Source organism: Agelaius tricolor, unplaced genomic scaffold, assembly GCF_023055355.1.
Source record: "Agelaius tricolor isolate 1412-34295 unplaced genomic scaffold, bAgeTri1.0.p SCAF_4, whole genome shotgun sequence".
NCBI classification, from domain to species: Eukaryota; Metazoa; Chordata; class Aves; order Passeriformes; family Icteridae; genus Agelaius; species Agelaius tricolor.
In genome coordinates, this window is record NW_027269264.1 from 5,826,871 (window position 1) to 5,852,146 (window position 25,276).

The 25,276-nt window shown below is 48.0% G+C and overlaps 1 protein-coding gene across 1 annotated transcript; it reads right to left on the bottom strand.

The window, feature by feature from the left end:
* Positions 1 to 17,782: 17,782 nt before the first annotated feature.
* On the bottom strand, positions 17,783 to 24,604 carry LOC139589238 (serine/threonine-protein kinase PAK 3-like). The gene is made up of 12 exons (XM_071425460.1): positions 24,526 to 24,604; positions 23,547 to 23,584; positions 22,986 to 23,108; positions 21,878 to 21,965; positions 21,133 to 21,196; positions 20,455 to 20,503; positions 20,055 to 20,167; positions 19,678 to 19,795; positions 18,836 to 18,935; positions 18,359 to 18,555; positions 18,124 to 18,261; positions 17,783 to 17,884 (listed from the first exon to the last, which is right to left on the bottom strand). Exons 1-12 carry the CDS (start codon positions 24,602 to 24,604, stop codon positions 17,783 to 17,785), a joined length of 1,209 nt encoding a protein of 402 aa, XP_071281561.1.
* Positions 24,605 to 25,276: the final 672 nt, after the last annotated feature.

Sequence of the window (25,276 nt, forward strand, 5' to 3'; positions counted from 1 at the left end):
TGTGTGCGCTAGGGTCACACCAGCCTGAGACACTGGGCAGCCCAGTGCCACCTGGGACTGCAGATGACAGGCCCTGGTCTCCAGGACCAAACAGGGGGGGAACTCACTCTCCAGACAGAGCTTGCAGAATGAAAAGGCTGCCGTGAGCAGCTATTGGGGTGCACGAGACAGAGAATACTTTGGACCTTATTAGCATATGAGAACAATAGATAAAATTCCTCGGCAAAAGCAAACAGAACCTTGAAAACTAGGTCTAGATAGCAAGAAGGTTTAATTAGATAGGTATACCAGAAAATGAAAATCTTATTAAACAATGCAAGCAAGAGATGTTGTTATATGCATAAGTTTGTGGATGTGACTTCAACCCAATCATTGTAGTACACATTACTAGTGTCCCTAAAATAGTACATAAGTACTTGTATCCCACAATGGAATTGGATTCTGATCACTGAGACAGTCTCCCCATCTCTCCCCATTGCCGACATTCGGTGCCCCAAGTGAGGAAGAAAACCCGGCCTGACTGGTGGGCAGTCGGCGAGCCCCTGGAACTGATCGTGACGGTGAGAGAACAGCATTTGGGCCCGCAATCCCTGTCTGCTGCAACTTGACAGGTGAGCCAGGGGATCTAAAGGAATGGGAAAGGAAATGTTCAAAGAGAGAGACGTCTATGAAACCATGCTTGCCCTTCTGGACAGGCGTGGCTCCCCCATCCCAAAGCATGACCTTAAGTCACTTCTACGATGGGTGTCACGCATGGTCCCCAACACTACCCCTTCTTCTGTAGTTATTACCCACTTCTGGGACAAGGTCGGTATAAAGCTCTATGACCTTGCTATGCTGCCTGTGCACGAGCCAGAGCTCCGAATGCTTCCTGCTTGGAAGGCGGTCATGGACGCAATTAAAAACTGGGAGGGTGCAGGGAAGACTGCGAGGCTACAGATTATGAGGCTACCCTGAGACACTCCCAGCAACTGCGCCGGATCAAAACCTGCCCAGATCCTGCTCCCCATCCCCTGTCCGCACGCCCTCCCTAGCGAGTGCCAGGGATAGAGCCTGGTCACCACCCCCAGTCCCACCGCCACACCGCCAGCCATCCCAGAGCCGCCGGGCTCTTATGGCTTATGCGATAGACACTGACTCTAGCAGTGAAGGGGAGCTGGACTCTTTCAACCCTGACCCTGAAAAAGATGCGAGCTTGCTCCCTTCAGATACGCGTAACAATTGGTTCTGGATAAAAAGGAAAGCCCTTAAGGACAGAGACTTTGACACTGCTGCAGAAATCTTTGTGGCCCCCGTGCAATTCACCCGGAGGGGGGAAAATCCACAATGGGAGCCCCTGGATCATTCATAAATTAAGGAACTGTGCCGTACATACTGCTGTGGAGTGGGCTGGGGTCCCCCTACTTCAGTAATTTGTTAAGAGCAACCTTTGCTATTCACCTCATGACTCCTCATGATGGTAAATTTTTTGCAAATCTGTTGCTCACACCAACACAATATGCTATATTTATGCCACAATGGAAAAAAGGGCTGGAAAATTTAATTGCAATGTATGCAGGGCATGCAAGCCAAGCCCTGGCTGCCTTAACTGTTGACCACCTTGTGGGGGAGGGGGCGCATACCAACCCTAATGGCCAAGGCACCTTTCCGAGAGAAGCCCTACAGGATATTAGGGCAGCTCGCCTGGCATTCCTTAAGGTTCCTGATGCCAAAACTCCGCAACAGTTCCTTCATGAATATCAAACAAGGTCCGCAAGAGCCTTACTTGCAGTGTGTGGACAAATGGAAACAAATATTGGAGAGACAAATCGATAGCGAGCAAGCCAGGGAGATTATACTCCTCAAACTGGCCGTCGAGAACACCAACCTGGACTGTAAGCAGCTTTTAAAATCTTTACCCCCTGAACCTGAGCCCACTTTACTCCAAATGATACAAGCGTGCAACCGCTTGGGGACATTACAACACACCACAGCAGTCACAAATCAAGCTGTGGGCAAGGCATAGTGGATGCTTTTGCCACCATGAAATTAACCCCTGGGAAACAGCTGGTTTGTTTTGGCTGAGGGGAATGTGGACATATCCGCAGAGACTGCCAAAGAACGCAGAAACCTAAAGCTCTGGGTGTATGCCCTTGCTGCGGGAAAGGCCCTCCCCTTGCTAATAGATGTCGCTCCAAGTTCCACCCCTATGGCCAGCCTTTGCAGGGAAACTTCTCTCGCAGCGCGGGACGGCGACGTGCGAGGACACAAATTCCACAGCCAACGCAGCAGCTGGGAGCAACCGTGAACTTCCAATCGGCCCTGCCCTCGCCCGCTGAGCAATTGGGGCTGACTTACAACCAGCCACCCCAGGCAGCGCAGGAACGGACCTGGCAACCTCCGACACAGTAACATTGCTTGATTCATCTGTCCATTTGCTTCTCACAGGAGTTTTCAGACTGCCAGGACAGAATATGCACACTTTGATAATAGGCAGATCTTCCACCTGGATAACAGGGTTGTTTGTTCTTCTTGGGGCTATAGACTCTGATTCCCTTGGGGAAATAAAGATGATGGCTTGGACCCCCCCCATCTGCCCTGTGTAGGAGCAATATAGCTCAACTTATACCCTTTCCTGCAGCACCCCTGCCTGCACCCCCGGTAGCTGAATAAAGGGAGGGGGGTTTCAGTTCTACAGGGGTCCCACAGATTTTAGGGACACAATATATTACCTCTGAGCATTCCAACATGCCAGTTCAAAGGGACTCTGAAAGGTAAAGACATAGTCCTGGCAGGACTCATTGATACAGGAGCCAATGTGATTGTTATCTCAAAAAGCCAATAGCCCGGTGAGTAGCCACTGATGGCTGTGCCTCAGATACTTTAGGGCATGGGTGAGAACCATGAAAGCGTGCAGTGCCAACACTTAGTGCAGATAGCAGGGCCTGATAAGCAGATAGCCAGAGTAAAACCTTTTGTGCTTTCTGTTCCTCTGGTTTTGTGGGGAAGGGATGTCTTAACACAGTGGGGGATTTTTATGCATTCAAATTTTCATATAGGGGTTATTGGGATGTGCGACACCCCCAAACTGACTTGGAAGACTTCTGATCCTGTGTGGGTGAACCAGTGGCTCCTGTCATTAGACAAACTGTGCATATTACAAGAACTTGTACACATACAGCTGGAAAACGGACATATGGTCCCGTCTAATAGCACTTGGAATTCCCCTGTGTTTGTGATTAGAAAGCGATCTGGGGGGTGGAGGCTGTTGCATGACTTGCGGAAAATAAATGAAGTGATAGAAGAAATGGGAGCCCTCCCGCCGGGGGTCCCTTCCCCTCCCGTGCATCCCCAGAAACTGGCATTTGCCAGTGATTGATTTAAAAAATTGTTTCTTTGATATTCCACTGCATCCAGACGATGCGCCAAAATTCATCTTTTCTGTGCCAACCATTAATATGTAGGAACCACTAATTCGATATCATTGGACAGTATTACTGCAAGGCGTGCGCAACAGCCCCACTATTTGCCAACGTTATGTTGCAAGGACCCTATGTCCGATCTGGGAACGTATGCCTGATGTTCTGTTGTATCATTACATGGATGATATTTTGATCTCTGCAGAAACTATGATTGGAATTGAAGAAGCTGTGCTGGCTGTCAGCCAGACTGTCCCATTGCCAGGTCTGACCTTTGCTTCTGAAAAGGTTAAAAAGACCTGTTATAAATGATCAAATTGGTAGCCAAATTTATGAAAAATTTAACAAAGATTTATGAGATCAATAACAAAAATAGAAATTTCAAAAAAATGGAAAAATTACCACAGCCAAGACAGCGTCAGTCCCGGGAACAGCGCTGGGTGACCTAGGGTTCCGGCTGACAGAGAGACAGCGTTTCCCCAGAGGTACACCCCGAGTGCTTCCAGTGGCCAGTTTATGTACAGTTAATTCTGCCTGGGGCAGGGATGACCACATATTTCTTTGTGTTCCTTCTTATGTATAGTTGAATCCATACAGATGTAGAAAGAGACAAAGGCGAGCTCAGAAATGCAGACGAACATCTGAGTGTCCAGGCAGAAGATGCATTCACATGTACTAGTTTCTGAGTACCTCGATGAAGTAATGTCCAGGTGTATGTCTTGTGAGCTCCTCCAGACATTCCATTCTGGGAAGGTCCTGATGCTATCTCCGGTTGGAAGTCGAGCCAGAGGAAATCGCCCATAACAGCCAGGGACCATTCCATTCATACGCTAAAAGACCTGATATTATCTTACTGCTGTCCGGGAACTGGTTAAAATAAGAATAGAACTCTCTTCCTAGCCAGAGTGGTCAGAAACATAACTTTTGATCTTTCCAATATTTTATACACATATATATATCTACTTCTATAGCATGAATTATCTCTACCATATACTACAGACCCGTATTTCCCCATGGAAATATCTGGGCTGGCGCATTGGAACACACTCAATTTCGGCACAACCTTTGCAAATTTTAGCTGAAATCAAAACTCTGCACGATTGCACAAAAATTACTAGGGACTATGAACTGGGTTCATCCCTTGCTTGGGATTTCAAATGCAGAATTGGAGCCATTGTTTGCCCAGCTAAAGAGAGAGCCTGACCTCTCTTATCACCTAGACATTTGGACACAAAGGCACAAGCTGTGCTTCAAAAGGTAGCTGATGCTATCTCACAGAGACAGTCAGCTTGCTGGGCTCCAGAGTTACCACTTTGGCTAATATTCTAAACCCTGACAGGCAAGCACGTGCCTTGATATTTCAGTGGGACTCAGAAAAACCAGACCATCTGTTAATTATTGAATGGGTCTTTTTGCCTAACAATATGCCCAAGACTATTTCCATGCAAGATGAACTTATGGCCGTGTTAATTGTCAAAGCTCGTCAAAGACTAACCTCCTTGGCTGGAAGGGATTTTGACCGCATCTTTTTACCTCTTACAATGTTCTATTTGGACTGGTTGCTACAGAAATCTGAGAAATTGCAAATTGCTTTAGCAGATTACCCAGGGCAGATATCTATCCATCCACCTAGGCACAAGATGTTAAGCTGTTCTTTTAACTTGGTCCCAAAGCCACGGAGAAGTGAGACTCCTTTGCAAGCTATGACAATATTCACGGATGGTTCTGGGAAAACCCATAAATCAGTGATTGTGTGGAGGGATTCTGATACCGGAACCTGGCAATCTGATATTGCTGTTTTTGAAGGGTCTCCACAAATTGTAGAATTAGCTGCTGTAGTCAGAGTGTTTCAGAAATTCAGCTCACCTTTTCACCTAATAACGGACTCTGCCTATGTAGCCGAAATTGTGCCTAGAGCAGAAGCCTCTGTCTTAAAACAAGTTAGAAATTATGTTCTTTTTTACTGGTTGAAACTACTAGTTTTTCTTTTGGATCAAAGGGCTGCTCCTTACTTTGTTATGCATATAAGGTCGCATTCCAATTTGCCTGGGTTTCTTACAGAAGGCAACACCCAGGCAGACTTGTTAACCTTATTGGTGCAACATGTTTTACCAAACAAAATAGAGCACGCTCAGGTAAATCACTCATTTTTTCACCAGAACGCTGGGGCTTTAGTAAGGCTTTTTGAGCTTACTCCAGAACAAGCTTCTGGTATCATTGCTACGTGTCCTGATTGTCAGCATTGCTCTCTTCCTAATGCACAGGGGTCAACCTGAGAGGCTTACAGAGCCTACAAATTTGGCAAACAGACGTGACACATTTTCCTGAATTTGGTCGTTTGAAATTTGTGCATGCTTCCATTGATACCTTTTCAGGTGCTTTGTTTGCCTCAGCCCACACAGGAGAAACAGCAGAGAACACTTGCCATCATTTCACTGCTGCCTTTGCCACATTAGGAATTCTGCAACAGATTAAGACAGATAATGGCCCCTCATACATTTCCCATAAAGTTGCAAATTTTTTCTCTTTATGGGGAATTACCCGCAAGACAGGCATACCCCACTCACCCAGCAGGCAGTCCATTATAGAGCAAGCCCATGGCTCCCTCAAGCATCTCCTGGCCCAACAGAAGGCAGGAGCCAGAGATACACCTGCTGAAAGACTACAGAAAGCCCTATACGTTTTTAATTTTTTTAACTGTTCCACGATGGATTTAAATCCCCCTATGACTAGGCATTTTGCATCATCCACATCTTTTTCCTGCAAGGAAAAACCACTGGTACTGATCCGTGACCTAGAATCTGGCAAAATCCTTGGCCCCTACCCTTTGGTCAGATGGCGGGGGCGGGGGGGGGGGGGGGAGGAGGGGGGGTTTGCTTGTATTTCCACAGAAAAGGGACCTCGTTGGATCCCTGCAAGAAATGTGAAACCATTCTGGGAACCTCTAACAGCACCTGACAGAGACCAGGCTGCTACCCGGCTCTCAGAAGAGGAGGGGGAGGAGGAACCACACAGAGACTGCAGCTCATGACCAACATCTTCTGTCCCACCTGCAAAGGAAACTGTGGACCTTGGGTTTTATGTCAATGTAAAAAGTGTGGAGATCGGTGGTATCACGGAGCCCTTTTGGCAAAAGCATGGTGTGCATCATGTTATGATGCGGAGTTACCAATAAAGTATAAAGCCATTGAATTTTTAATTGTAGTAGGCCAGGAGGAAAGGGATAGCCCTCGCCTCCCTATTCTCAGGAGGGAAGTTTTGAGGGAAGCTGAAAATAGCCATCTTTGCAAAGTAGAGTGCAAATAAAAAAATGTAGTGCCTTATATCTGGCCAGTCCCTGAACAAGCTTGGGAGAGGACAAAAAGGGAATGTGCTAAAAGATATGCTTGGAAATTAAATTCAAAAACGGGGTTTTTTGCTGCAACATAGAATGGAGTTAAAATGGATGCTCTGCTTATGCTAGTTAGCACTGCTTTGTTTTACTAACACAGCTTGGCCTGTTGACCAACCCAAAACAAATGTTTGGATAACTCTAGCCAATGCAACAAAACAAGATACCCTATGCTTGGCCACTGCATCCCCAGAAAATCCATTTTCAACCTGTCTAGTCGGCCTTGCCATTAGACAATTGGCCAATACCAAAAAATACTGAAAGTGTGGTGCAGAGTTCAAATCCTGTTGATGCATGAGATCAGTGGACCCCCTACCTTCCTGAAGCACCCTTGGATCCCCAAGAAGCTCCCCTTGGAGCTCCTGGGTTCTGTAAAAATGGATTTTTGTGTTGATTTTAAATACACAGGAAGAAATCAGTCTAAAGCTTGGGATGTTTCTCCCTATCACCCTGTGTATAAGAATCAAACCTTTTGGTGTAATTACAATTCTGGCAGCCCTTCTAAATCTAGCAATGCCCCCCTAAGGCTGCCATCAGGAATGTTTTTGGTCTGTGGAGATCAGGCCTGGGCTGCAATCCCTTCGCACGTACAAGGAGGTTCCTGTAGTCTGGGACAATTGACTGTGCTAACACCTAACACATCCATGATTTTACAGCACAAATATCCCCACAGAATAAGGTGCAGTTTACATGCATTTGATAAATACTGCAATGATGAAATGTCTCTGTGGTCTGAGACCCAAATGAATTTGGCCTATTTACTTTTGCCAAAACTGGCTGCAAAAAAGGCCTTAATCTGATTAAATGAGATGGCTTGCTGGCTGGCAAAACAGACAAATGCCACTAGCTCTGCTTTGTCAAACCTATTAATGGATGTGTGTAGTATAAGGCATGCTACTTTGCAAAATAGAGCTGCAATAGATTTTTGTGCTCCAAGCACAAGGTCATGGCTGTGAAGATTTTGATAGAATGTGTTGCGTGAACCTTTCTGATCACTTGGAATCTATCCATAAAAGCAAACAACAGCTGAAGTTTAAACTATGTGTGTTTAAACTATGAGTAGAATCTGGATTTTGGCTAGATAACCTGTTTAGTGGCTGGGGTTTAGCTCCCTGGCTAAAGGATTTCTTTAGGATAGGTATGCATGTGGTGATTTTGATAATAATTATATTAATCGTGATACCTTGCTTGTTTCAATGTGTGCAGAGATTAATTAATAAGACCATTAAAGGAGTGGTTTTGGTTGACACAGAAGGGGGAGATATTGGGGTGCACGAGACAGAGAGTACTTTGGACCTTATTGGCATAAGAGAATTGATAGATAAAATGCCTTGGCAAAAGCAAATGGAACTTTGAAAATTAGATCTAGATAGCAAGAAGATTTAATGAGACAGGTTTACCAGAAAAAGAAAATCCTATAGAACAATGCAAGCAAGAGATGTTGTTATATGCATAAGTTTGTGGATGTGATTTCAACCTAATCATTGTAGTACACCTTGCTAATCTCCCTAAAATAGTATATAAGTGCTTGTATCCCACAATAAAATCGGATTCTGATCACTGAGTCAGCCTCCCTGTCTTTCTCCATTGCTGACAGTGGGACAGATGTTTGCCCAAGCTCCATGTAAGATTCCGTGCAGAAATTTGGATAGCCACATCCCAGTACAAATGAGATGCAGTCATTCCCTCCTCTGTCAAAATCTTGAGGCAGACGCAGGAGGCATCTTGAAAGTGGAACAAAATCCTGGTGGGAGGGGGAAAAAAGTGCACGCAACTCCTCTGCAAATCAACTCTGTTCACCCCATGAGCCTTGGCTTAGCTTGCTTTCCTGGTGACTCAGCGCAGACATGTCCTCTGATGGTGGACAGCACAGGGCCTTGAAAGGAGCTTTACCTGGGCTCTTCCCACTTTGAATGCTGAGGGTGGCATCTGAAAATCTATGCAATCGCTGAGGGGCCCAGAACTACCTTGAAATTCTCTTGCTGAAACACTGCACTTGTTACCCAGAAGAGTTCCCTCCATTTGAAAGTATCTCATTTTCCCCATTTCCAAGTCAGCTTACAGCAACCAGCCATGTGTAGGGCTTAGAGAAGGAAGCATGGCACCTTAGCATGGAAAGCCCAGTGTGGGCCCTCAGGGCAGAGCACTTTGGAGCCCCAAAGGTTTAAGAGAGGCCACTGTTAGGAGGATGTCCCATTTCAGCCCTCCTTTACTCTTCTATACCAAGTGATTGCCAGCAAGGGGGGACAAGCAGGGCCTGGTCCCTCCTCCTGCCCTGCTCTGAGCTGCAGCTGGCACTGTGGGACACCAGGGCACAGGGGAATAACATCTCTGCAAGGCAGGTAGGGCGGTGTGGGGCAGCTGTCAGGGGGTGCGTGGGGTGGGGCGGGGCAGGGCCCCTCTGCCAAGGGGGAGGGCCTTGGGCCACCTGGAAGCAGCGCAAAGCCAGGAATGGGACAGCCTGTCGGGAGCACACAGCTTCCAAGCACTGAGCAGCTTAGGCACGCCGTGACACAGGAGGGAACATTCCAGGGCTCTGGAGGCTTTGGAGTTTGTATTGCCAGTCCTGCTAAAACCAAGGGCTCCATCAGAGCATCTTCTTGAGACATAAACTTCAAGGAATTTAGGGATTTTAGAGGGGCTGAGGTTTTAGTTAGAGATAAGGTTTATTAGAGTTAATTAAAAAAAATGGGTAGGCCTTGATGAAGTTAAGAGTTAGCAGTTAACTAGTAATTGAGGACAGGGAATGGGAGTTCTACCAAGGGTTCATTTGTCATATTTGCATTGAAATGGTAGAAAGGTCAGAACGAGGAAGACTTCATTTACTTCCTCATTTAGGGACCCCTCCCCATGAAAGGGACCACATATCCATTTAAAGGAGCAAACTGCACATGCTTAAATTTTTTGAACTAATTACCATACGGAGCAGGGAATGGGATGTACCAAAGTTATGACTATGCATTTGTATTTTGGCTATTCTATACTTGTATAGATAAAAGGACTCTGTAATCACCTGTAAATTGCGGTGTGTATTTGGGAGTTGTCCTGCACTCATCACAATAAACATACACTTTCTAACATTAAACTGTTAGAGAGTCTTTGTCCGACACAGTTGGATATCGGTACTAGATCAATATCCATATTTTTGATAAATCATCTGGTGAGCCAGGTAGCAAATCTTCTCTCTCTGGCCGTGGGGCCAGTGGGGGTCTGGGACTCTTCTGGGCGCCCACCAGAAATTTCCGGGAAGAGGGATCCTGCAATCCCACTGACTACCTGGGGAAAGACCAGAACCTGCTGGAAGGAAAATGTATGTTTCTATTTGGGGAAAGGTACCTTATTATATAAGCAGTAAATAAGACACGAGAGATGTCTCGTTGCAGTGGTCTGGTAACTTGTGTCCCGTAGTGGGGATCTGGGGATCCGTGTCCCGTAGTGGGGACCCAGGGGTCTGGTAGTCTGTGTCTCCTAGTGGAGACGGCGGCAGCAGTGTTGTGAATTTGGATCGGAGCAGTGGTGGCTCCAGTTTCAGTCTGTAGTCTCAAGGTGCACCTCAGTGATCCATCATTTGAGTGGCTAGTCCGAATTTTTGGGACACAAAGGGTCCCGTTGTGGGTTGCAGACAATCTTGGTTGTGGCCCCACTCTGTGTGTGTATTGTAAACAGATCTATGTTTGTTTGGTGGTTTTGTGATGTTGTGTGTTTGGTTTGTAGAAAACTATTTATGTACCGTATTTGCTGTGGTTTGTGAGAGTTTGTGTTGTAAGTATTATAATTTGTCTGATTTGGGGTGTGTTATTAACCTTTGTAAGTGTTTTTGAGAGTTTTATAAGGTTGAAGTTGCAAAAGGTTTTTGAAACCCCCACCTGATTTGTGGAGGGACACTTTGTTTGGGAGAGCGGGCTGATTTAAAGTGTTTGTACTGTGCTTGGACTGCGTGTTAGAGGGGAATTAGGCTGTGTGTGGGCCTGGGTCGTATGTGTTTTTGGCTGTAAAATTTTACTTGATGTATTGTTAGGTGAAAAGGGCTTTGAGTGAGCTAAATTCGTTCACTTCTTAGTTAAAAGAGTCCTGGTTATCTGGGAGTCATTTGTTTCTCGGGTAACCGGAGGGGAGTCCAGGCTTTGTAGCCTCGGGATATGTCTTTTTAACCCCTGAGAGAGTTTGGCAAGTGAGTGTTTTGATGATTCTTACTTTTATGTGAGGTTTGCAGTTGCTGGAGTGTGTGGTAATACTTTAAACTGTTGGTGGCTTACCCTCCCCCCCCCCCCCACTTCTTGTGGAGGGATTTGTGTGCTGTGCGCCGGCCAAAATTTGTGTGATTTTTAGCAAGACCTTGTTAAATTTTTTGTTGAGTGTGTTTGGGGTCATGAAAAAAACCCTAGCTGTTTTTTTTTGTGAGCCTAAACTATTTGTGTTTGGAGTCAGGTCTCTGCCAGGAAAAGAAACTCAGGCTTTGGTTAAATGCAGAAAGCAGAGCGCCCTGAACTACTGCTGGGAGAGGCAGCCGAGGGGTTTCTTTGGTGCCGAGGTACGCAGTTGAACTCCGTGGTTTGTAACATTTTTGATCTTAGGGTGAGAGAAATTTGGTGGGGAATCCAAAAAGCTTTGGAACGGGTTATAGTAGTGATTCACACAGTTCTTGGTGCAGCGCGGAATCGTGAAATTTCTGCCGAAACTCGGCTGATACTTTGCAAGGTTCCCATCTGTTCTTTGGTTACAGCGGGACAAGAGATAGCCTTGGCTTTCAGCTGCACACTCGCTACAGTGTATGAAAAGTTACTTACAAGTTTTAAACGTATTTTAATAGCAATATACCCAGAGCAAAGCAAAACAGAGGACCTGATTTAATATGTAATGAATAACCTGCACCTTGGGTAGAGTGCCTGACTACATTGTGTGGTTTTCTTAGATTGAAGAAAAAGGAGGTTTCCCCCCCCACTTTTGTCTAACTGTGAGTTCTTTCCTTAGCTGCTGCTCCGAACCCGGTTTTGAAGGACATATTGCTAAGCCTTTCTTTTAAAGGAAAGAGAAAAATTAATTAACAAGCTGTTTTATCCCTTTTGATTGCTAGCACAACTAGATGACCAGGAACAGGAGGCACAAGAATCCAGAGCTTGGTTCAGGGGTATTCCCCTGCCCAGAGGAAGATTGCTACTGTAACCCATGGATTGTGTTTCTGTGTGCAGTCTGTGGGTCCCACAAAGGTATAGGTAGCTAATACCTAAGAGAGGAACTTGTGCTCCCTGTCTTACAAAAGAACAAAAGACTACCCAGACAGCTATACGGATTTTGTTGGCAATTGGTCGGGAGGCCCACAGCAGCAGTAAAATATTCGAGTTGTGGGAAAATGGGGCTTCAGGAACCTTAAAGAAACCAGTGGAAATTCTTAGAGCTGAGTGTGGCCAGCATATTTTTGTACCAGAGGGAACCCAAGTGAAACTAAAGAACTGGGATAAGGTCAAAAGATGTTGTGAAAAATAAAATCTTAAGCTTTGGGGGCAAATGAGAGCAAAGAGATTCCCAGAAGAAGACCTCCAGGGTGTATCTTAACACACTAGAAAGAGCTGGTGGGCTATGGTGGGAGTGAAACTAAAAGAGAGCTTGTCAAATTTTGCACACAGTGGTGGACACTCGATAGACCTGATGGAGGACTGAAGTGGCCAGCAAGTGGTACACTGGACTGTGAGACACTATTACAGTTAATGCTTTTCCTTAGGCGTGAGCAGAAGTGGCAAGAGGTGACTTATGCTGATATCAGCCTTCAAAGTCACCCCAAGTGGCAAAGGGATTGTGGGATTAGGCCACCATCTGATCCACTGGTACTGGCTCTTGAAAAGGATAATAAAGCTAACAGGGAAAAGCTCAAACGGTGTTGTAGCACATGCTCAATAAATGAAAGATGCTCACACCCAAGTAAAGTGCATCCAACAGAGATCTTAGAACAAGGGATGGTAGAGGCACTTTTACCACCCCCTAGAAAACAGGAAGGAGGGAGGGTAGAGGAATGAGTAAAATCAGAACCCTCACCAACTTTAGCCTGCCCTAACTTATCTTCTGGTTCATCTGCCCTGGGAAAAACAGTAATTGAGGTAGAGGTTTCCCCACCAACTCCTGACTCAAGGGAACCATGGAGGCTTTACCCACCGTTGCCTAGTAGCGATAGTGAATGGGATGAATCTGAACCAAGCCCCAAGCTTTCCCCACAAGGTCTGATAGCATTAAGGACCAGAAAGCAAACCAGAATGAACTCACAAATAGCCAGAAAACAAACTAAAGGAGTTATACAAGTACCCTTAAGGCAAGCTACAACCCTAACGGGGAACCAAAGATAATTAAGGTCCCCTTTTTCTCAATGGATTTGGAGGCTTGGGAAAGGACTGCTAAGGGTTATCAGAATGACCCAATAGGGGTTGCTAAAAGGTTGAAGTTTATGATTAAGCAGCATTCACCTGATTGGGCAGACATGCAGTTACTACTTGATGCCTTAACAGAAACAGAGAAGCAGTTGGTTTTGAAGGTAGCCAAAGATTTAGCTGAAGATGCTTGTGTATCAGCACAAGAGTATATCAAAGATCTATTTCCTCTTCAGGATCTGATGTGGGATCCCAATGAACCCAATGAATTAGCACAACTTAAGAGATACGGAGACTTTATAGTGAAAGGACTAGAACGAGCAACTCCTAAAACCATAAATTGGTCAGCCTTATATGCTGCTAAACAAGGTCCCTCTCAAACACCTTCTGAACTTTTAGATCACCTGCGGGACACAATGCGGTGATATACCACCCTGGACCCTGGATTGGATGAAGGGACACAACAACTAATCAATTTATTTTTAGGACAATCCACAGGAGATATCAGGTGGAAACTCCAGAAGATCCGGGGCCCAAATAGCCAGGACTTGGAGACTGTATTGGATGAAGCATGGAGAGTCTTTAGTAATCGGGAAGAAGGGTATAGATAAGGGATGAAGAATTTAGTAGCAGTAGTAAGGGAGGGAGAAAGGGAGAAACATGAGCAAGACCCACCAAGACAAGGACCACCCTGACTCAGAAAAGATGTGCATTTTGCAAGAAATTTCGACACTGGAAAAACCAGTGCCCAGAACAAAGAAGGGGCGATGAACAGAGAAATGGCGATTGGAGAGGAGAAAGGGTGGTTGTTCATATGAAGGAGGACTGAGGAGGACTGGAGAGCCCTACCCTAGGGGACCCTCTGGTTATAGTTAAACTGAGGAATGAAGAAAAGGAAGTGGAAGTTTTAGTGGACACAGGGGCAACATTTTCAGTGTTGAATAAGGCTCTAATGCCTCTAACAAATTATAATGTTATAGTAAAGAGGGCTACTGGTCAATCTGAAAGAGCATATTTTTGCAAACCATTAAGGTATAAATTGGGAAAGCAACGGGGGATTCACTGACTCTTATATATGCCTAATGCTCCATCTGCACTTTTGGGCAGGGATCTGCTAGAGCAACTGGATGCAAAAATACTATTTAAAACCAGAGAAATTAGTTTAGTTTCGAGGTAATGGACCAACAATATGTGGAGTTGTTAAGCCTAATGTTAATAACCAAAGAAACTGAAATTTCTCTTGAAGAAGAGGAAAACTTCAAGAAAATAATGGATCAGGTATTCCCTGGGGTATGGGCTTCTAATATACCAGGCAGAGCAAAGAATGCATTATCCATAGAAATCAAGCTCCAAGAAGGAGACCAGTGAGGGGTAAACAATACCCCTTAAAGAAGGAAGACAGAGAAGGGATTAGCCCAATCATAGAAAACTTTTTGCAAACAGGACTGTTAAAAGAATGCCAATCTGATTTTAACACTCCCATTTTGCCAGTAAAGAGGCCTGATGGGTGATACAGGTTAGTAGAAGATCTGAGGGCTGTTCACAAAATAACTGCAGACTTGTATCCAGTAGTTGCTAATCCTTCCCTATACCTTGTTAACTCGTTTAACACCTGAACTAGCCTGGCTTACCATTTTAGATTTAAAGGATGTTTTCTTTTGCCTCCCTCTCCATGAAGCCAGCCAGAAGATTTTTGCATTTGAATGGGAGAATCCCAAAACTGGATGGAGGAACCAGCTCACATGGTGTGTACTACCAAAGGGGTACGAGAACTCCCCCACTATATTTGGGGAGACACTTGCCAAGGATTTAGAGTCTTGGCAACCTCCACCAGGAGAAGGACAGTTGCTCCAGTATGAGGATGACCTCCTGATAGCTGCCCAGACCCAGGAGACGTGTGGACTGAACAGTAAGCGTCCTAAACTTTTTGGGCCTACAGGGGTATCAAGTGTCCCAGAAGAAAGCCCAAATGGTGAGGCAAACAGTTGTTTACCTAGGCTATGAAGTGAGTGCTGAACAAAGGACCTCGGGGCAGGATCACAAAGAAGCAATATGCCAGACCCTGAGACCTCAGACAGTGAAAGAACTGAGAACCCTTTTAGGCATGACTGGGTGGTGCAGGCCATGGATTTATAGCTATAGGTTGCTTGTTAAACCTTTATATGCCCTGATCACAGAAGGGAGCAGAGATCTTCAGTAGACAAAAGAAGCAACCCAAGCCTTCAACCAGCTAAAGAACGCCCTTATGTCAGCTCCAGCTCTGGGACTTCCAGATGCGAGTAAACCATTTTTCCTGTTTTCCCACGAAAAACAAGGGATTGCTTTTGGAATATTAGCACAGAACTTAGGCCTGTACCAGAGAGCAGTAGCTTATCTCTCCAAACAGCTGGACACGGCAGCTAAAGGATGGCCAAGGTGTTTCAGAGCCGTTGCAGCAGTGGCAGTGAACATCCAAGAAGCGGGAGCACACAGCTTCCAAGGCACTGAGCAGCTTAGGCACGCCGTGACACAGGAGGGAACATTCCAGGGCTCAGGCGGCTTTGGAGTTTGTATTGCCAGTCCTGCTAAAACCAAGGGCTCCATCAGAGCATCTTCTTGAGACATAAACTTCAAGGAATTTAGGGATTTTAGAGGGGCTGAGGTTTTAGTTAGAGATAAGGTTTATTAGAGTTAATTAAAAAAAATGGGTAGGCCTTGATGAAGTTAAGAGTTAGTAGTTAACTAGTAATTGAGGACAGGGAATGGGAGTTCTACCAAGGGTTCATTTGTCATATTTGCATTGAAAAGGTAGAAAGGTCAGATCAAAGAAGACTTCATTTACTTCCTCATTTTGGGACCCCTCCCCATGAAAGGGACCACATACCCATTTAAAGGAGCAAACTGCACATGCTTAATAGCTTTTGAACTAATTACCATATGGAGCAGGGAATGGGATGTACCAAAGTTATGACTATGCATTTGTATTTTGGGTATTCTATACTTGTATAGATAAAAGAACTCTGTAATCACCTGTAAATTGCGGTGTGTATTTGGGAGTTGTCCTGCACGCTGCAATAAACATACACTTTCTAACATTAAACTGTTAGAGAGTTTTTGTCTGACACAGTTGGATATCGGTACTGGATCAATATCCGTACTTTTAATAAATCATTCTGGTTACTTCACCATCTTCATTGCCATCATTCTGTCCTCCAGGTGGCCAGATAAGGCTGACAGCTCACAGGACATCTGCTGCATCCCAGCTTCTTCTTTGCTAGTTTCATTCTTCTTAGAACAATTCTTTCATTTCTCCTTCAAGGATAATTCTGAGCTTCCCTAAATCAACAATACTCTTCTCTTATCTAAGCAATTCATCAGGAATGAAGCTTTCTATGCTCTATAGTCCTAACTGAAAAAAGCCTCGCCAAGGAAACCTCAAATCATTACATTTCTGTGAGCGTGTTCACAGGGGTTCTTGGATGAGGGAAGAGACGAGAATGTTGACTCCATGATCAGAAGGCTTGATTTATTACTTTATGATATATTACATTATCACTATACTAAAAAGAAAAAGGACAGTTTTCTCAGAAGCTAACTAAGCTAAGAATAGAAAAGAAAGGAATGATAACAAAGGCAGCTCTCTCGCACTCTGTCCGAGATAACCCAGTCCTCGATTGGCCATTAATTATAAACATCCAAGATGGGCCAATCACAGGTGCACCTGTTGCATTCCACAGCAGCAGATAACCATTGTTTACATTCTGTCTCTGAGGACTCATAGCTTCTCAGAAGGAAAAATCCTAAAGAAAGGATTTTTAGTGAAAAGATGTCTGCTACACATTTCCTATCGATGGCAAAGCTCCTTAGAAAACTCAAGGGATGGCTGAAGCTCTGCTTAAAGATGATACATTCCCTTTTCCCTCCTCTCAGCTGGCAGGGCAAAAGGGCCTCCTCAGACACAGCCATCTCCTCTCCAGTCCTCCCGCAGTTGCTTTTCCCAATTAAGGCAAGCAAAGCTGCTTACCTCACTATGTTCTTTGGGCCTCTGAAAGAGACTGTCCACTTAGCTACAGCCTGGCAAGGAAGGGAGTCTTACAACACTCTGGATATTTTAGACTTTTATTGCCTCTCTGGCTGAAACAAAGTATCCCCTCACTACTTCTCCATCTTCATCATTCTGTCCTGCAGGTGGCCTGTTCAGGCTAACAGCTTGGAGTGCCTGCAGGGTCCAGCTCTGCTGCAGCCCAGCTTTTCCTCTCACAGCTTAATTCTTATTATGAAAACTCTTTCATTTCTACTTAAAAGATACCTCAGAGCTTCCCTAAATTAACAACACTCTATTCTAAGCTAAACAATTATCCTCTATTATCTAAGCTATCCACATTCTATAGTCCTTAAAAGCTGATCCCTATATTTCCTACTTTTTTTAAACTTTCATCTTTTTGAGAAAGAAGAACAACAGAGCTTTAAATTGAACCCAACAACACACCTAACCTAACCTAACCAAACCTAACAGCTAAACGGAGCAAATATCAAAACGATCACGTTTCCTATCTACAGCACAGCTCCTCTTAATACTCGGGGGATGGCTGGAGCTCTGCCTAGAGATGACACATCCCCTTTTCCCTCCTCTCGGCTGGCGGGGCACAAGGACCTCCTCAGGCACAGGTGTCTCCTCTCCAGTCTTCCTGCACTTGCTTGGCTGAGATGATCAGAGCAGCCAGGCTGGAGGCAGGATTGCCTGAGGTCACAAAGGGATGCTACCCCAGAGGAAAAAGAAGAAAGAAAGGAACTCTTACTTTCCAGGATCCCATCCTCACGGGCTCAAGCAGGATTCCCTGGCTACCAGGAAGACACACAAAGAGCACCAAGGGCAGCATGTCCCCCTGCGCCTTCCTGTGCTGGGAGCTGTCTGTGCCACGTGGCCCACACTCCTCCTCATCCCTCCCTGCAGGTGTCCTCAGCTCCCAGGGCTTTTGGCCCCTTTGCTTTTTCTTACCTGCAGGAGTTCCTGGGCAGACCAGCGCCTGTCCTCGTCTGCCTGCAGGCAGCAGCGGAGGAAGTCGCGCAGGAGAGCCGAGTGGTGCCTGGGGTGCTGCAGTTTTGGGGGCCCGTTCCTTTCTATCAGCTCAAAAACCTACAGCACATGGATGCAAGAGGACACTCCACCTGCTCCTTTGCTAGCCACACAGAGCTCTCTCCACACAGAGCCCTCTTGCTAAGCTGCACCTTACCCTGAGGCGGGCTTCCCGCTGGTAAGGAGCTTCCCCTTCCACCATTTCCAGCCCCATGATCCCCAGGGACCAGATGTCCACCTTGGGGCCGTAGGCTTCTCCTCTCACCACCTCCCGTGCCATCCAGCTGGGAGTGCCGACGCTGGAGCTGCGCTTGCTGCGCTCAGGGCTGAGCTGAGCACAGAGGCCAAAGTCACCTGAGGACAAAAACAAAGCCTGTCAAAGCCAGCTACCACTGGCAAAGGGGCCAAAACCATTGCCCACTCCAGGCCTGACCAGGCCATGCTGAATCTAGCTGAAAAAGCAGCTGAGCTCTCCTTCCATGTGGCTGGAGCCAGGCAAATAAGGCATTGGCCACTTCAAAACACCCTGACGATTCACGCACTGGCCAAGTGGTGCTTCTGCCCAAGTGGCAGTCACCAAAATGTGAGCGCAAGGCATATGCTGGAAATACTGCAGCCCAGCAGGGATACCCACCCAACTTGACAGATCCATCCATGCCCACAAGAACGTTGTTGCTTTTGATGTCTCTATGGATGACTTGGTGGGAATGAAGGAAATGCAGTCCTTGCAGGCACTGAGAGAGAAAAAGGAGGGAGGGAAAGTTAACATGCAGGATCTGATTTCATCCCACCAGCAAGGAAAGAGCTCAACGGGATTGACTGCTTTCTCAGGGAATTGTGAGTGAGGGTGCAGCACCATGGTGCTGTCACCAAGAAGAGCTTGCTGCTTCAACACTCTTGGAAGTTTTTTCTAGATTTCCAAGCAAAGGCATCTGGTCTCCCAAAAGTTCCACCAGCCTTCGGTAGGAAGCGCGTCACCTTTGGCTGGGAGGCGGCACGGCAAAGATTTTTGGGGAAGCCTAGTGGCAGCAGAGGAGGAAGCAGCACCTTCGAGCTGTTCCAGAATCCCTCACCATCTGGGCTGCAATGCTATCCTTTGAAGCTGAGGACAGCTCTTTGCCCTCATGCCCCCTGCATGCTGCCTTCCAGTGGCAAGCAATGTAGGACAGACAGACAGGCTCCAGGCAAACATTCCCAGGCAAAGCTGAGAAGAGGAAGCAAGTGAAACCAAGCGAGAGAGTGAGCACCAGCGCCAGAGGACAGACAGGATGGAAGAGTGCAAGAACCGAGCCTGAGGAGTGCGGGGACACCGGCAGGCAGTTCACTTCCCATGCTCGCTCTTCTCCTGTGTGTTGTGACAGCAGCAGCAGCAGCAGCAAAAGAAAGGTGAGAGCAAGAAATCTCAGCTCTCCTTAACCTCCAGCTGACAAGCAGCATCCTGGGCAGGCCTGGGGAAGCACAAGCAGGATCCCTCACCTCCCGACAGACAGCGCCTATCTGTCCTTCCTCCAGGTACACTGCCCTGAGCACATCAAACAAGGTGCCGCCGTCCATGAACTCCATGGCCAGCCAGAGCTCCGCATCCACCAGGTAGCTGAAAGAAAAAAACCACAGCCTGGAGAGACAGCAATGGGCACAGCCTCAGTCACCCCAGGGCCTGAGCCAGGTTTTTGCAACTGCTCTCCAAGCTACATGTGCCACAAGGGATTATTGAACACCAGCTCCACCTCCTCCCACGCTCTGGAGACGGGCAGAGAAATCATCACCAGCTCCGTTCTCTGCCAGTGACCAAAGGGCATCGCCTCTTCTGGCTTGCACGAGCTAAAGCTACATTGACATGAGAATACGCCAACCTGTCTAAGTAGGTAACGATATTGGGATTCCTATTGTCCCTCATGGCCAGGATTTCATTGGCAGCCAGCTCCTCGGACATGTCCTCCTCAAGTGACATGATCTTGATTGCCACCTGCAATGACATTGGCGACCATTACCTTGAGAAGATGCACCCTGCTGGAGATCACAAGGAGCACAGAGCGAGTGCTGGTACAATGAGGCAGCGGGCTGTGCCAAAGTGCCTTGTCACTAGACAGCAGAGCTTAGCAGAAGCACCAAAGGCCATCCCAAATGCATTCTGCCCCCTGAGCAGCCTCTGCTGCAGACATGGAGCAGCCATCCAAACCTCCAGGCAGAGCTCACAGCAGCAGGGAAAGCGCTCCAGAGCTGCAAAATGGCATGGGGCTGTTGGCACTTTACCTGTTGTCCGCTGCTGGTGTCAAGGGCTTTATAAACAGCTCCAAACCCCCTAGAAAGTCAAAGCAGCAGAAAGAGCCCTTTATCCCTTGGCAGTGAAAGCAAGCCCAGGCAGCAGATCTCCCCAGGCTGCCTGGACGCCTTCCTTAGAAAATGCCTGGCTGCGGCGTCTCTCCGGCCAGCAGCACGTCAGCCCGTGAGCCCTCTGCCATGCGGGGCAGGCTGTCCAAGGGAACACTAAGGTCCAGCATGAAGACCAAGGGCCGCTGGAAATCTCCAAGGCGCACACCCAGCCAGGTAATTTCCAAACCTATGGGGGAGCTCTCTCCTTGTGCCGGTGTGCATACATGTGTGTGTCAAAAAAGTGAGAACAATTAGAGTCAGAAGACTGTCCTTGAGAATCTGACATTTCTTGAATGGCAAGGTGCTCTTTCAGGCCAGAAAGCTGCAGGGCAGGGGGTTTCCCAGCTCCTGCTCCTCATTGCTGCAAGCAAGACACTGCCAGCATCAACTTGTCTTTGATGAGGCCTTTGGATTGCTCTGACCGAGCAGTCCAGGCAGGCGACAGGAGGTCAAGCCAGAGCCTGACCATGATTGGAGCTTGCCTGACTTCACGCTTGATATTGTACTGGCCAAAGACCTGGCCCACACTTTTGTAAAATGAGCCAATGTCACTCTTACCCTCGTCCGAGTTCTTCAAATGCCGTGTATTTGCTCATTGGCTGGCCCAGACTCGCGATGCTCCCTGTAAGACAAAAGCAGTGCAGGGCGCTCACTCGCACACAGAGACGCCACTCCCCAGAGCATCCCAAAGACAGCCCCACTGCCGGCAGCTCTGGGCCCTTTGCGGTCCCTTGGCCTCCAGTGGCTGAGACCAACACGTGGGAGGGCCGTCTTCTCGACCTTTCATCAGGTGGCCTTTCCAAGAAGGCCTTTATTTCGTTCAAGCGCAGCATCCCATGCGATAAACCAAAATGATGAGCCCTTAAGAAGGGGGCCCTAAGAGGTAACCAAGGGCCTTTGCAGCCTCTGCAGTCACACCCACCATCACTGGCAGGTCCACTGTCAGGGGCACAAAGTGTCTGAGCCAGAGGAGGAGTAAGAAGGAGAGCCAGAAAACAGCTGGGGCCAGAGAGCTCCCTGGGGCCTAGGCACTTGCTAGGTGCCAGCCTTCTGCTCAAGCAGAAACAAGCTCGGCTTTTGTCTTTGGCCCAGAAGGCAGCCCAGGCAGAGCCGAGCCAGGCCCAGCCGCCCTCACAGACAGCAGGGACTCCCTGAGCGCTGCCGCGCTGCCTCAGAGCACAACAACAGCTTCTGCAGAGAGGCCTAAGTGCCTCTGAGACCGAGGGGCAACTTCTGGCGCAGCCTACACCCAGACACGCACACAACACACTGCTCTGGCAGACAAGAAATGCACCGGATGTACTCAGTGTCTTCAGGCCCTGCTCCTCCCTCATCTTGGGCTGCTGGGCTGCGCTGCTGCAGGAAGTGCCAGCAGCGGGTGGGCGAGCTGGCTACTGAAGGCCATGCTGGTCCAGCGGCACCAGGTTGAATTGCAGAGCCCGTCTTGAGCTGGGACAAGAAAGGATTGCCCGTCAGAAGGGTGGCTGGTACACATGCCCTGCGGAGTGCACGGCAAAAGCAAGGCCTTGGGAAGGTGCTGTCAGCCACCGCCAGGCCTCTCCAGCTAGGGCGTTTCCCATGTCCCCTTCTCAAAGGCAACTTTGGGAAAAGCCCAAAGGCTACTTGGACGCAGCCCCTCAGGGACACTTCCATGCTCCACGTTTGCAGCTTTTCTGCTAGACACTGGCAACAAGGTATCACTGAGGCTGCCAAGATCCAGAAAGAGATCAGAGCATGGCCCCAGAGCCTTGTTGCTGTCCTCCTTCTGTCTTTCCCTGGACAATGAAAGCAGCCTGGAGCTGGCATGCAACGGTCTGCTCAGAAGCCCGCAGCGTGTCCCTTCTCTGATCTGTTTCACGGATTTCCCCTCTCTATGGCAGCCTTTAGGGAGCCGCCCTTTGGAGCCGCCTTCCAGCCCTGCCCAGACCCACCCGCCCTTTACAATGCAGGGCTGACAGGGATTCTCCTCTCCAAACTCTGCTCTGACCGGCTGGAAGTGAAGCACAGCCTGAAGCTAATTAGTCCATTAGGAGAGGGCAGGTCCCTTCCAGGGCCCAGTGTCTCCCAGGTACCCTGCAAGGCTGTCAATTGTGTCTTTGGGCCGCTCTGTCCGCTGACCATGGGCAGCCTGCACTGACAATGGACACAAGGGGCTGACTCCTACACTGAGAATCATGGAATGCTGCCTCCTGTCTGATCCCAAGAGACATTCTCGGGCCCTCTCAGCATCCCAGCTTAAATGTCAAACTTCAGAACCCATTGGCTGGGGCTCCCTGGCTTGCCTGAAGCAGCACTATGTCATGGCAGGAAGACAGACCGTCAGAATTTTCAGCCAAGAGCAACAAGGGCTGCTCCAAAACAGAAAGCCTGGCCCTGCACCAAAGGCAGTGCCAAGCTCAGCTGCCACTTACCGGCTCTGCGTGTTCAGGCTGTGGAGGGACAGCAGCTGGAGGCTTGATGTTCCTTTGCTCCTCTTCAGCCTCTTCCTCCATGACAGAGGCAGCCAGAGGAGCAGCTGACCCTGCTGTTGAGCCCTGCAGACAGACAGAAGTGAGAGAGATGGGCAAAAGCCAATCCCTTAGGAGCTGCTTTCGACTGAGCTGGGAAAGGACCCAGAAGAAGGGGAAATCATAGACTTTGATACAAGTAGGACTCTGAGTCACGAAAACCCGAGGAAGTTGGCTAAACGAGCTGCTACTCTGTCTTGCTGTGCAGTTGAACTTCCCTGCTGCCTAGAAGCAGCAAGATGCCTTGGAGCTGTCCCATTTGCCTTTTGTCTCTTGAAAGGCTCTTCACTGGAAAATCAGCAAACAGCCAGTGCTCCCTTTGCCACTGCTGATGCCACCGGGCAGCTGGCCTTCCTTTCAGCCTCCCACACTGGCACTCCACACTCGACTGCAACAGGCCAAGCTGACAGAATTGCTGCACAATTCTCACACGCCAGCAAAATCTCAGCTTCCTTTTCCACTCACCAAAGGACGGGCTTGTCTCCACCCGCGTGTCAGGTGACCTGCAGCGAGCAAGGCAAAAGTTACCAGAGGCCCTTAGAAAAGTGCCCGTGCTGGCGACTCCCACAGCAAGAGGCAGTCCCAACACAGAGCATTTCCCTTTCCCAACATGACTCCAGGAGCAACAGCTCTTTCCCACAGCCAGCAAGAGAACAACAAGGACGCTATAGTAGGCTCTGTCGACATTTGGGCCTCTTTTGCCAAGAGAGAACTAGAAACAGAGTGGTGGAAATGCCCGCTGCTCTTCAAAAGTTTGAGCTTCTCTTGTGCCCAACAGCTCAAGCAGCATTTTCCTCTTCTCTTTCCTGCATTTTAGATCTCTATCCTTTTAAATGGCATGCCCTAATTCCCATCCCTTGGCTGAAGATGATAGCCCAGCAAAGCTTCCATAAAGGGCCCCTTCCCAGTGGCAGCTCCCTGCTGAAGCAGCCCAGGAACAGCTGCTGGGCTCAGCAGCAAACCCTCCCTGCATTGGAGTTTGTGCTGCATCGCCGAGGGAATCGCAGTCTTGGCACACCATCAAAGGGTCAAGTCACGCAGCCGAGGCCTCTAAGGGGCAATGTTGGAGCGAAAGGCTCTTTCCTTTGCTTCTGGAGAGAACCACTGAGTTGGTGGAAGTACTTCTGAGGATCTCCCCTCAGAGTCTGCAATTTGCAGCTCGTCTTGCTTGAAGCAGCAAGCTGAGAAAATGACGGACTCCGCTGCCACGCACTCTCTCGGGGAAGGGAAGGCAACCGCTGCAGGTTGCACAGCAAACACTCTGCACCTGCCACCCAGTACAGATTCCCCCTTTTTAGCTGATGCTGCTGGCGGGACATTGACCAAAGCGGTGGCATCTTCATGGCCATTTTGTTCCCAAATAAACTGGGTCACTAGTGCAGCATCAAGAGCAGAGTGAAGCAAAAGCTGGGCAATGCCAGCCCCAGGAGAAACCTTTACTTACGAGTCAGCTGGGTCAGGTAGTAGCCAGAATAGACAACGGAAAAGACGGTACAAACCACGGCACAGACTTGCCCAATCATTTTGGCAGCACTGTGCGGGTTTGCACGCTGAATGCCACCCAAGGGAAAGCCAAGACTCCTCTCAGGGTGCAGGCCATCCGCTGAGAACTCCTTGAGCACAAGGATCCTCCTGCAGGGAGCGAGCGGAAGAGCTGCTCTGGATGACCAGCCCTTGTGCGCACCAGGACAACGCTGTGCTGACAGCACTGTGACATGGCACCGCTCCTTTGACCTCACAATAGCAGCTGCTCTGTGGCTTTCTTGTGCCCAGCAAGGCAACCTTCTGTACAGCTAATGCAAAAGAAAAGCCTGGGAAGTTCTCCTCACTCATAAAGCAGCAGAAAATGTCCTCCCAGCCCATAAGGCAGTGCTCAAGGCATCCCAGGGGAACTCAGAAAATGCGCCAACCCAAGTGGCATCCAAGGAACCCAAGCAAACAAGACTTTTGGTCTCAAAAGCTTTGACTGAAAGCAAGTCTGCTTCTTCTAGGTGGCATCCTAGCTGGTTCTGAAAAGCCTAACTTCTTCAATGAGATTTAGGGGGCAAAAGAAGCAAAGAGAATAAATTTCCAGGACTATTGTTGGCTGCAGTTCCTTCTTGAGCACGCGGGAGCATGCTTACCTTTGCTCTGACTTGCTTTGGAGGCTGACCTCCCTTTGTGGAGGGAGACCCTGGCTTAGCTCTTGACGCAAA

Coding starts and splice junctions, on each gene's coding strand:
- LOC139589238 (XM_071425460.1), bottom strand. CDS start 24,604: ATGATTGGGCAAGTCTGTGCCGTGGTTTGTACCGTCTTTTCCGTTGTC. Junction 23,585..24,525: donor CTACCTGACCCAGCTGACTC/GTAAGTAAAGGT, acceptor TGCTCGCTGCAG/GTCACCTGACACGCGGGTGG. Junction 18,262..18,358: donor AGCGGGAAGCCCGCCTCAGG/GTAAGGTGCAGC, acceptor CATGTGCTGTAG/GTTTTTGAGCTGATAGAAAG.